This window comes from Dunckerocampus dactyliophorus, chromosome 5 (assembly GCF_027744805.1).
Source record: "Dunckerocampus dactyliophorus isolate RoL2022-P2 chromosome 5, RoL_Ddac_1.1, whole genome shotgun sequence".
NCBI lineage: Eukaryota > Metazoa > Chordata > Actinopteri > Syngnathiformes > Syngnathidae > Dunckerocampus > Dunckerocampus dactyliophorus.
Genome location: NC_072823.1, coordinates 31,387,283 through 31,400,382, shown reverse-complemented (window position 1 = coordinate 31,400,382; position 13,100 = coordinate 31,387,283). Strand labels below are relative to the sequence as shown.

The following is a 13,100-nucleotide window of genomic DNA, read 5'->3' as shown; positions in this document are numbered from 1 at the left end:
GACCTGGAAAAGGCATTCGACCGTGTCCCTCGCGGTGTCCTGTGGGGGGTGGTCCGGGAGTATGGGATTGTTGGCACGCTACTACGTGCCATTCAGTCCTTGTACAATCGGAGCAGGAGCCTGGTTTGCATTGCCAGCAGTAAGTCAAGCCTGTTCCCGGTGAACGTTGGCCTCCACCAAGGCTGCCCTTTGTCACCGATTCTGTTCATAATTTTCATTTACAGAATTTCTAGGCGCAGGCAAGGTGTCGAAGGAGTCCAGTTTGGGGGCCTTAGGATCTCGTCTCTGCTATTTGCAGACGACGTGGTCCTGATGGCCTCATCGGGCTGTGACATATAGCGTTGACTGGGACGGTTTGCATCTGAGTGTGAAGCTTCTGGGATGAGACTCAGCACCTCCAAATCTGAGGCCATGGTTCTCAGTCGGAAAAGGGTGGCTTGCTCCCTCCGGGTTGGGAATGAGGTCCTGCCCCAGGTGGAGGAGTTCAAGTATCTCGGGGTCTTGTTCTCGAGTGAGGGAAGGTTGAAGCGTGAGGTCCATAGGCGGATTGGCGCAGCGTCTGCAGTAATGCGGTTGCTGTACTGGACCATCGCGGTGAAGAGAGAGCTGAGCTGGAAGGCAAAGCTCTAAATTTACCGTTCGATCTATGTTCCCACCCTCACCTATGGTCATGAGCTTTGGGTCGTGACGGAAAGAACGAGATCGCGGATACAAGCGGCTGAAATGAGTTTTCTTCGTAGGGTGGTGGGACTCACTTGAAGAGATAGGATGAGGAGTTCGGTCATCCGGGAGGAGCTCAGAGTAGAGCCGCTGCTCCTTCACATTGAGAGGAGCCAGCTGAGGTGACTCGGGCATCTAGTCCGGATACCTCCCGGACGCCTCCCTGGTGAGGTGTTTCGGGCATGCCCAACCAGGAGAAGGCATGGGGAAGACCTAGGACACGCTGGAGGGATTATGTCTCACAGCTGGCCTGGGAACGCCTTGGTGTCGTCCCGGTGGAGCTGGAGGAGGTGGTCAGGGACCGGGAAGTGTGGGCTTCTCTGCTAAGACTGCTGCCCCCGCGACCCGGACCCGGATAAGCGGAGGAAAATGGAATGGAATTTTCCAACAATTTCAACCTAATTCTTATAAATGTTCTTCTTGCAATTATAACATTATTCTCATAATATTTTGACTGTTTTTTTCCACAACCTGATTTTCCAAAAATTGCACCTTTTATTCGTTGTTTTTTCTTTTTCTAATAATATTCTGATTTTTTGTAAAAGTCACGTCTTTGGTTGATATTTCAACTTTATGGTACGTAAGTGACTTAATTTGCCTCATAATGTTACGAGTTTATTCTAATAAAATTGTGACTTCTTTCTCATTAGAATATACACACATTTTTTTTTATATTTTCACTTTATTCTTGTAAAATTACTTGTAAAATTACAGCTGTCTTTTTTTTCTGTATTTTTGTATGTTTTTTATATTTATTTATTTTTTACATTTTCCAACTATTTCAACTTAATTCTTGTAAAATGTCCTTCTGGCAATGATGTCTTTATTCTCATTCATTTTCAATGGGGAGAACTGTCACAGAACGTATGACATGTAACCGAGGTGACACGTTCTTCCGGGTGCGTTTTTCTCCGCAGATCCCTCAGATCAGCTACGCCTCCACGGCGCCGGAGCTGAGCGACAACACGCGCTACGACTTCTTCTCCCGCGTGGTTCCTCCGGACTCCTACCAGGCTCAGAGCATGCTGGACATCGTCACGGCCATGGGCTGGAACTACGTCTCCACACTGGCCTCAGAGGGGAACTACGGCGAGAGCGGCGTGGAGGCCTTTGTGCAGGTCTCCAGAGAGTCAGGTAGGGGAAGGAATGGGGCGTTGCCGTGACAACCAGACAACCACAGAAAATCTCTTCATTTTCAACTTTCTAATCCTTTCCAAAGGTTTTTCCTGCAGCTAGGACCGCATAGTGAAAAATGAAAGGACGCAACACCTACAGTACATATACTAACAAGTGTTGTCTGTTTCTCATAATATTACGATAAACAAATAGCATGTTTTTCCTTTAATATTTCCACTCTATGCTGCTAAAAATGACGAGATTATTCTTGTGAAATCGTGAATTTTTCATGAAAATTTTTCTCTGACTATCTTGATTTTATTCTAGTCTAAAATTAAATTACAGCGCTTTCTGTTGTTAATTATTTCAGTTGAATTCTTCAAAATTTTCCTCTTGTAATTATAACCTTATTCTCATAATATTTTGACTTTTGTTTTTTGTGTTTCTCAAAATATTACGAGAAAAAAATAGTAAACTTTGTAAGCTTTGTTTTTTCTTTGACTTCTACTCTGTTACTAAAATGACATTATTTTTCCTCAAAATAATACGAGTTTATTCTCACAAAATTGTGACTTTTTTCCATTAGAATATAAACAATTTTTCTCAATATTTTGACTTTATTCTTGGCAGGTTTTTAAAATGTTTTTTTTTTTTAATATTTCAACTTTCTTCTTAAAAATAAAAAATAAATAACAGGTTTTTTCTTTAATATTTCCGCTCTGTGATATTAAAATGACATTATTTTTCCTCAAAATATGGCAAGTTTATTCTCGTAAAATTGTAACTTTTTTCCATGAAAATATAACATTTTTCTCGTAGTATTTTTTATTTTATTCTCCTAAAATTACAGCTGTTTTTTTTTATTCCTATTGTTTTTTTTGTTGTTTTAATGTTTTCCAACTATCTCAACTTAATTGTTGTAAATGTTTTTCTTCATATTTTGACTTTATTCTCAACAGGTATTTTTTGAATTTTCAAAATATTTAAATTTTCTTCTTTAATTTTTTTTCTGAAAATTATGACTTTACGACCAGAATATTTTGACTTTATTCTCCTAATATCATAACTTTTTCCTTTTCCAAAAATGACAACTTTACTTAGTTTTTCTTGGTTTCTCATAATATTAAAATAAAAAATAAATAGCATGTTTTTTCTTTAATATTTTCGCTCTGTGATAATAAATTATTTTTCCTTAAAATATTACAGGTTTATTCTTGTGAAATTGTGCCTTTTTTCCATTGAAATATAACATTTTTCTCTTACTATTTTTAATAAATTACAGCTGTTTTTTTTAAATTCCTATTGTTGTTTTTTACATTTTCCAACTATTTCAATGCGTCTGTGTAGGCTCTCAGTCGTACAGGAGTTGTCCATCGAGGAAAAGGCTTCTTGAGACGTCATCTGTACTTCTGTGTAGAAGGTGTCGGACGTTTCGCTCCTCATCCGAAGAGCTTCGTCAGCAAACTAATAAGTGCTGGTAGCTTAGGCCTTAAATACAGTAAGAGTGGGCGGAATTGGTGTGCCAACACCCTCCTCCTATTGGTTCGTTACACTAAGCCTGGGCGGAGCAGTGGTATAATCCTATCCTGTTATTCACACCTACGATAAAAGGGAAGTGTCGCTCCCTGAATTGGGTATGAACGACTCTGATACTGGCTTGTTAGCATCTATTGTTCTGGCTCGGCCCTGCCTTCACCTCATTTGCAAGACTAAGAGCTGTGGGTTTTGGTCTCAGTAACCTGCTGAACACAGGGTCCAAATTGAACCTCAAACCACCATTCCGATTCAATGATGGGTTCTGTTGTTTGACAAAAATAGCTTCCTTTACTCCTCTTTCAAACCATCTGTTTTCTTTGGCCAAAATCTTTACCTCGCTGTCCTGAAAAGAGTGATTGGTAGCTTTCAGGTGTAGATGTACTGCTGATTGAGGACCACTAGCATTGTCCCTGCGATGTTGATAAAGCCTTTTTTGGAGCATTTGCTTAGTTTCCCCAATGTAGTGCTCTTTGCATTTCAGGGAGCGACACTTCCCTTTTATCGTAGGTGTGAATAACAGGATAGGATTATACCACTGCTCCGCCCAGGCTTAGTGTAACGAACCAATAGGAGGAGGGTGTTGGCACACCAATTCCGCCCACTCTTACTGTATTTAAGGCCTAAGCTACCAGCACTTATTAGTTTGCTGACGAAGCTCTTCGGATGAGGAGCGAAACGTCCGACACCTTCTACACAGAAGTACAGATGACGTCTCAAGAAGCCTTTTCCTCGACAACTATTTCAATGTAATTTTTATGTATTTTCCTCTTGTAATTATCACTGTATACTTGTAACATTATCATTTTATCCGTAACCCAATTTTCCAAAAATTGCAACTTTATTTGTTGTTTTGTCTGTTTCTTACAATATTCTGACTTTAGAAAAACGTCTTTCTTTAATATTTCAACTTTATGCTACTAAAACGACATTATGTTTCCTCGTAATCGTCCAATGTTATTCTCGTAAAATGACAGCTTTTTCTTGTTAGATTGCAACTTTTTTCTCCTCCAACTTTGACTTTATTTGTGAAAAATGAATTTTCCATTTTTGCTGTTGTTGGTGGTGGTGCTTGTTAAAGTATATTTTTAGCATGTGCTGCGGGCTGATAAAAGAACCGCCTCGGTAAGTCGGTACGTCATTTCTGTGCAAACGAAGGCCATTTGTGGGTTGGAGATTGCTATGATATGTACTGATGTATGTGATTCAGTCATAAAAAAAGGTGCAATACTCATTTTTGCTTTGAAATACTTGTTATTTTGGGGGGACGTTACAAGGTTTAACCGCTGGGACGTTTGCAGTATTGGATAGGATTGGATAGGAGGTTGCCTACAGCCACAGCTGACCGCGCCGATGCATTTAATTTGAGACCCTGCCAGTTATTTGCTTTGTGAACCTCGTGGCAGCTGCAGTTTGAAGTGTGTTTTATAAAAAGTCAGAAACATGCTGAGTTCATTAATGATGCAAAATAAATACAAATGCTTTTCTCCGCAGTGCACCTGTCACGCTAGCTAGCTGCTAGCCCGCTGCTAGCCCGCCTGTTGTTTTCCTAAATAGTACCTGGTAGCCGAGAGCCTTCATGTGTGCACGCTAACCCTGTGATACATGCAAACTGCTAGATTAGCGTTCTGCACGTGTGTGTGTGTGTGTGTGTGTGTGTGTGTGTGTACGACTGTCAACAAGGCTGCAGGCTAATGACGCAGCATGACGCCAGTAGGCTGAGCTCGCCATGATTAGGGAGCCGCTATTGATTAGCGCTGATGGCGATTAGCGTGTGCTCGTTAACGACGTCTGCTCTCGGCCTCGAAGCTGCCGCAAGTTTGTTCCTCAGCCATCGCGTCCGACATGGCGGCTGACTGATTGTGCAGACTGATGAGAAAATCTCGACTGACAGATTCTCATTTGTTTTCGGTTCTCTGTCATCTATACATGTCGTTTTACCATCGACGACTCGTTTCTTCTTTGTTAGTCGACATAAAAACCTGATAGATCACTGGAGCATGAGAGTATTAATGAGAAACGAGACCGTAGAATGAGATGTAAGACTACAAGATGAGATGTCGGATGTAGTAATGTGGGATGAGATTGAGTTGGACCTCAACAGCTAATAAATAACAGCAGAGTGAGATTGTCATGAGAAATAGGACCATAGAATGACATGTAAGAACATAAAATGAGATGTATGACCGTAGGATGAGATGTTTGACCTCAGTAGCTGAAAAAGGACTGCAGATATGATAAACGAGACCATGGAATGAGATCCAAACCTGGAAAATGAGATGTAGGATGTTGGATGGGATGTAGGAACGTGGGATAAGAATGACTTTGACCTCAGCAGCAAAAGATGACTGCAGTGAGACTGAAATGAGAAATTGGACCACAGAACGACGCTTAAAAAAAATGAAATGTGAAAACTCTAGGATGAGATGGAGTGTCTGATGAGACATCAGATTGCAGGATGAGATGTTGGACTGTGGGGTGAGAAGTAGGAATGTGTGATGAGATCGAGAACTGTGGGAATGCAGTATTAGATGAGATGACGAAAATGATGCAGGACTGAGTGACGAAACACAAGCTAGGGTATTGAGGTCTGTGAGATGTGTCATCTTGTCTAGGACTACAAGATGACATCAGATGACAGGATGAGACGCAGAACTGAGACTCAGAGCAGAAGGACTGCAGGGTTCCATATGCATGAGATGACAAAATTGTAACGAGATGACAGCTAGCGCTGTGTCATGAGACCTCAGCAGCTAATAAATGACTTGTAGGATGAGATTTTTGGCCCACGAGACCGTAGAATGGGACGTAAGACTGCAAAATGAGATGTTGGATGAGATGTAGGCATGTGGGATGAGATTCAGTTTGACCTCATCAGTTAAAGGAGGGCTGCAGACTAAGACAGCAATGAGAAACGAGGCCGTAGAATGAGATGTAAGACTACAAAATGAGATGACTTGTAGGATGATTTTTGTCATACAAAATTTGCCACAAATATCATGACAGCGATGAGATGATGAGACGTACAATTTGCCCGATGAGATTTCCAACCATCTGATATCAGGACTGCAGGATGAGATGGGTCGTCTGATGAGACGTAAGACTACATGATGAGATGTAGAAGTGCATCATGCGGTCTACGAGACGTAAGACTGCGTGATGAGATGCAGTTGGACTGGATGAGATGCGGCACTGCGGAACGAGATGTACTGCAAAATGAGACGGGAAACTACCGTATGAGAATGGCTGTCAGATTGTAGCATGAGACGTTGGACTGGCGGATTGAGGGAGGAGATGTAGGGCTGAGACGTTCACCTCAGCCGCAAATGAGATCTACGACTTGCATTGAATTCTTGAGGGTTGGCAGTAAACAAGAAGATGAGAAGGTAACTGCTCTGCCAGATGTTCCTCATGTGTGACCAGGCGTCCATGGAGACCTGGTGCTAAGGTAATGGACGCCACATACCTACCTACGTACATGGATGCTGGTGCCCCCAACGCTGAGCTGGTCTCCATGACGACGGCTGCAGGTCTTCTTGAGGCTTGCGTGCTGTGACGTCCTCCTGAGCTTTCAGATAGCGGGACCAGCAGGGGGCGGAGCTAGGCCACTATTTATACACCGAATGCGCTCACACCTACATGGACAAAAGTATTGGTACACACCAGGAAGTGAACAGTGAAGAAAATGCGAGCTTGTTCCTCCTTTGCAGCTTGTGGCGAGTGTCATTTACATAACATCACAGTAAATCTGTTTTTCTGGAACTTTCCCATTCGAGTGGCTGACAGTGCGTGTGTGAGAAATAGCAACATCTTGAAAGAGTTTCCTCAGTGTGTTAATCCTGTTCATGATAGATGATATATGAATATTTTCTTGTGCGTTTGCCTTTGAAGCCTTCAAGTGTCATCAGCTGTGGGGATTTTGTCAGAGAGCCTTGACCTACCGCACGCTCCCACGAGTCACCGCCACTTCGCAGCCGACTTCTATCGTTTATATCTCCTTTAATCAAAGCAAAGATAAAAGTTGATCCAGTCCCGTTTTCTGCTATCATTTGTCCTTTAAAAGAATGTGGCGGGGCTGCCTTTGCAGCGCTTGCTTGTGTGCTAACCCGGGATGCTCCGATCAGGAACAAAATTCTGGTCTTCTTATGTTTATTTCAGAGTGCATTTCATCTCGTGTTCTCACGTTATGAACTCAACACCTGACTGAAAAGCAGGCTTGCAGGCGCCTCATGTGGTCGCAGGCGGGGCTCACGTTGGTGATGAAAGGCGAACCGTCAAATTTTGACAAAAACATGTTTGACTTACTTTTTCAAAATCACTGGTGAAACTTAAGAGGATCAGGCCCCTTCTTTAAAGACTTTGGAGGCGAGATCACCTTCATAGCTCTCCAGCAGGACCCCCAGGCAGTCGGCAAACCCGCCCGTCGACGGCCAGCCATCCCATCGACGAATCCAACCACTTTTCCGGCTGTCTGCCTTAGTCCTCACATATAGACAATCTGTCGTATTGGACTAAGACATACACTGCTGATCAAAATCTTATGACTAGTTGAAAAATTGCTAGAATTTGCATTTTGCACATTTGGATCTTAATGAGGTTTTAAGTAGAGCGACAATATGCAAAAACAAGAAGGGGGAGTGAGACAAAAAACATTTGGAGCTTGTAATTTAAACAAAAAAAAAAACTGAAATAGGTTGTTTATCCCCTGATCAAAAGTTTAGGCCACAGCCAAAATCTGCTCAAAATTGTCATTTTCTGTCAGGCATTCCCACTGTCATGCCCTCCTGACGGTAAAGCTAAGAAGCTTTCTCTTTTTCAACGTGGTGGGATTGTGGAGCTGCATAAGCAAGGCCTCTCGCAGCGTGCCATGGCTGCTGAGGTTGGGAGCAGGAAATCACTCATTCTAAATTTTTTGAAAGATCAAGACACAGGGTGGACTTCCACCCACATGAAGGCCCTCACTGGTGCCGACTGCAGCGCAATAACCATCAGACGCAATCTGCAGGAAAAGGCTTTAAAAAAACAAAAAAGGAATTCAAAGACCTCGTCTCTTTCAAAATTGCCCGTGTAGACTTTGCCAGGGAGCATCAAACATGGGACATTGAAAGGTGGAAAAAAGTTTTATTCTCTGATGAGAAAAAATGTAACCTTGACGGTCCAGATGGCTTCCAACGTTACTGGCATGACAAGGAGATCCCACCTGAGATGTTTTCTACCCGGCACAGTGGAGGGGGGTCCATCATGGTCTGGGGTTCTTTTTCATTCAGTGGAACACCGGAGGTTCAGGTGGTTCGGGGTCGTCAAAAGGCGGTGCTTACGTGCAGATGTTGCGGCGGGCGTCCCTCATGACCGAGGGCTCTCGTCTGTGTGGTACCAGCTGGGTTCTTCAACAGGACAACGTTGCAGGTCACAATGCTGGCTTGACCAAGGACTTCTTCAGGGAGAAGAACATCACTCCTTTGGACCATCCTGCATGTTCCCCTCATTTAAATCCCATAGAGAACATTTGGGATGTATGGCAAAGGAAGTTTATCAAAATGGCCATCAGTTCCAGACAGTTGATGCCCTTGGTGAAGCCATCTTCACCACTTGGAGTAATTTTCCCCACTAGCCTCCTGGAAACACTGGCATCAAGCATGCCCAAAGCCATTTTGGAAGTGATGAACAAGAACGGTGGAGCTACTCATTACTGAGTCCTACTGAGAACATTTTTTGTTCTGGTTTGTAGAGTTTTTTTGTGGCGATGGTCTTAAACTTGAACGATGGTCTTAAACTTTTGATCAGCTGATAAACAGTTAATCAATGACTTTTTAAAAATGTTTTTTGTCTCACTCCCCCTTCTTGCTTTTGCATATTGTAGCTCTACTTAAAACCTCATTAAGATCCAAATGTGCAAAATGCTAATTCTAGCAATTTTTCAACTGGTCCTAAGATTTCGATCAGGAGTGTATGAGGAGGTTCAGCTGGAAGAATTTCAGTACTGGGGACTTTGTCTTGCCACTTAATATGCATGATGTAGCGCAAATGGTGGCACTGCAGGCTTGTCAGGCGCCTGATGTCCCTACAGGAAAGAGGTGCAGAACAAGGCAGATATGCAAACTGCCCAGTACACGGTACAATTTGTGATGGTCAAGTGGCTGCCCCCCAAATGCCGCAGCAAACTAAAGCTTTTTAAAGCGCCACCCCGGTGAGATATTTTTCGTGGAATGTTTTGCAGGGTGCAAAACTTGTATCACTCCCACAACAACCGCAAGTCCCACACGGCAGACGTGCTTGTTTTGCCTTTGTGAAGGGAAAGTGGGCGAGAGATGGTTGCCATAGGCATATGACCTACCGTGCTTTTTCACGGAAATTGGTCGATGCTGATCAGTGGCCGATTGATCAGAGCACCTTTGCTGACCATGCTAAAAGCTACAGAAATGGTTCGATGAGTTAAAAATGACTATTCACATTTGTTACTAGGGGTCTTTGTCTTTGTTCCTTTACGTATTTCACTGGGAAGGCCAAGTGTTCCATACCATGGAACATGGAATTTGGCACCATCGCTAACCAGAGGCTGCGCAGCACTGTATTTGTTTATCGAGTACACACCATAAACACTTGCTGTCCCTCACTTAATGTGAAATGTTCTTTCCTGATTCCCAATACTTGTACCATTAAACCCTTACTTGTTTGTAATTAACCATAAAACATGCTTTAATGCCATCTATTCTCTCCAAAAAAAACTTGCTAACATGCTAAAAGCTATCGTGCTAGCTTCCGTTATGGGTCAAAATATGTAAAAAAAAGACTTGTTGAATGAGTCAAAAATTATACACACATTGACTGTAAACATTCCCCTTATGATGTCACAGGGGATGTGCTAACAACTAGCATGCTAGGTCACAAACATGGGTCGATTGGATTCATGATTCATCAGGCGGTGTTGACACAGAACGAGAGATGAGACTTTCCGAATGTGAAACCTCCTACAAGTACAGTCGTATAAACTCTTATCAGTCCAACCCTAGTGACGTCATTAGCATGCATTAGCATGTGTTAGCACTTCCTCACTCTTTGATGCTAAACATTCCCCTTTGGAATGTGATGTCACAGAGAAGGCAAAGTCGTCACTTTTCCGGGTGACACGAGTGAGAGCAGCACATCAAGAACACACAATAACAACAACAACAACAATGCAACGATACAAGTCAATATCAGAGATGCGCATCACATCGGACCTCCAACCCGAACTGCTGCCACTGTTGGCTCTGCACACACGGTGGCCATCAGCCAGCCAAAAATGAACCAGACTGGTAGGTAGCAGAATGAATAATCAGTCAATCAATTAGCACGACTGGTCAATAGAAAAAACTGTGGATAGTCAAGATCGCATCATAACAACAATACCTGCGGGGGGCAGCAGCCTAAGCTGGGAAGCCCAGACTTCCCTCTTCCCGGCTACTTGGTCCAACTCCTCCCGGCGGATGCCGAGGCGTTTTCAGGCCAGTTGAGAGACTCTCAGTCTCTCCAACGTGTCCTGGGTCTTCCCCGAGGCTTCCTACCGGTCGGACGTTTCCTGAACACCTCCCCAGGGAGGCGTCCGGGAGGCATCCTGACCAAATGCCCGAGCCACCTCATATGGTTCCTCTCAATGCGGAGGAGCAGCAGTTCTACTCCGGGTTTCTCTCGGTGACAGTGCTTCTCACCTTATCTGTAGGGGAGAGCCGGAGAAAACTCATTTTGTCCACTTGTACCCGCGATCTTGTCCTTGTTTGCCTGTCCACTGTCCTTAAATCGAGGAGCAGGAGTAGTAGAACTTTGTTCAGGTTCCCGCTAGTGACACTTTGTTCCGATGTTGTCCATGCAGACGACTTAAAGATGTACAAGGGGGTCACGCTGGGAGGGTGTCACACAGTGGAGGACATCCTCGGCGAGGGAACCTTTGGCGTGGTGGTCAAGTGCCGCAACACGGAGACCAACACCATGGTGGCCATTAAAGTCTTCAAGAACTACCAGAACTCTGTGAACGACGCCAAGGAGGAGATATCCATCCTGAAGAAGCTGTGGCGTCTGGATCCTGACAAGTGCAACATTGTCAGGTGGGACGGCTTCTTCTTCCACAAGGAGAACATTTGCCTGAACTTTGAACTTCTTGACCAGAACCTGCGAGAGTTCATGCAGCGTCAGTGTGCACTGCCCATTCAGCAGCTGGGGCCTGTGGTACACCAGTTGGCCATAGCGCTCTCCCACATGAGTAGCATAGGACTAGTTCATGGCGACATCAAACCCGAGAACATCATGGTGGTGGACCGCCGGCAGCAGCCGCTGAGGGTCAAACTGGCCGACTTTGGCCTGGCTAAGAACGTGTCGGAGATTGTTCCTGGAGATTGCGTTCAGACTTTGTGGTACAGAGCGCCTGAAGTCATCCTGGGGGTTCCCTTCAATGAGACGGTGGACGTGTGGTCACTGGGCCTGGTTGCCGTGGAGTTGGCCACAGGACAGCCTCTATATCCCGGCAGAAGCGAGTACGACATCTTGAACTTTGTCGCCAACACTCAGGGACAGCCAGCAGATAACGTGCTGGACCGTGGAAAGGAGGTAGGCCACTACTTCCTCAAAGAGTACACCGGCGTGCACCGGTGGAAACTAAAGTCGCCCGAGCAGTTTGCCAAGGAGACAGGATGCCAGCCCAAAAACATGCGCCCTCTCATGCTCTCCTCCCTGGACGAGCTGCAGCTGGTCATAGAGGACGTCATGGGACCTCAGCGCACTGAGCACCTCTTTGTGCTCCTCGTCAAGAAGATGCTGGACCTAGATCCTGATCTGCGGGTCAACTCCCAGACGGTTCTCCTACATCCTTTTTTTCATTTCTTGAGTTCCCAGTCAGAGAACCGCTTTGACAAACAGTCCACCGAGGATGTCAGTGAACCGTTGCCACCGTCCCAGACCGACTCCCTTATTCCGGAGACTTCTCAGATCCAGGACGATTCCTGCTCTTCAGAGGATGTCAGTGGGAATCCATTTGATCTCAACACACATCCAAGTACTGCTACCTGCTTGGGGGGGTTGTCCAGCAGGGTTCTAGCGGCCTTACGCAAGATCACGTCCATTTTTACTAAGAAATTTAAATTCTACACAAACAGCCCTGTTTCATAACCAGCCCTGTTTCTTTTTACCTCTGTCAAACACGAGGAGAAAATGAATCAAAGATTGGAATACCTCTGTGGACTCTTCTGATAACAAATGCTTGTCTGCATTGTAAAGTAGATGGCAGTTTCTCAACACAAGGTGTCCCAACACCTCCAAGATGACAAGTGCCTTGCTGAGGAAGATGAATGTGAAGGTCAACCCAATTGAGCATCGTCACACGGAAGGAATGAAGGAAGGAAGGTGGAGGAGTGCACGGTGTATAACATCCACCAGCTCCTGCCGAGTATGGTTAGGGGTTCCATCCATGCATTTTTTACGCTGCTTGTCCTCACTAGGGTCGCGGGTTTATGCTGGAGCCCATCCCAGCCGACCCTCGGCGAGAGGCAGGGTACACCCCGGACTGGCAGGCAGCCAATGGCAGGGCACATATAGACAATCAACCATTCACACTCACATTCATACTTTTGGACAGTTTAGTTGCCAGTTAACTTAACATGCATGTTTTTGGGATGTGGGAGGACGCTGGAGTACCCAGAGAAAACCTACGCATACACAGGGAGAATTCAAACACAGATCTTCCCAATCTCCTGTCTGTGTGG

At 44.7% G+C, this 13,100-nt stretch overlaps 1 protein-coding gene across 1 annotated transcript in view; it reads left to right on the top strand.

Annotated features, from left to right (window-relative positions):
- Positions 1-13,100, top strand: part of LOC129181034 (metabotropic glutamate receptor 8-like) — a 90,828-nt gene that overhangs the window by 28,711 nt on the left and 49,017 nt on the right. The window contains exon 3 of the mRNA XM_054775652.1: positions 1,638-1,854. Within this exon, the coding sequence (XP_054631627.1) occupies positions 1,638-1,854 (217 nt within the window). The remainder of the gene's footprint in view (positions 1-1,637; positions 1,855-13,100) is intronic.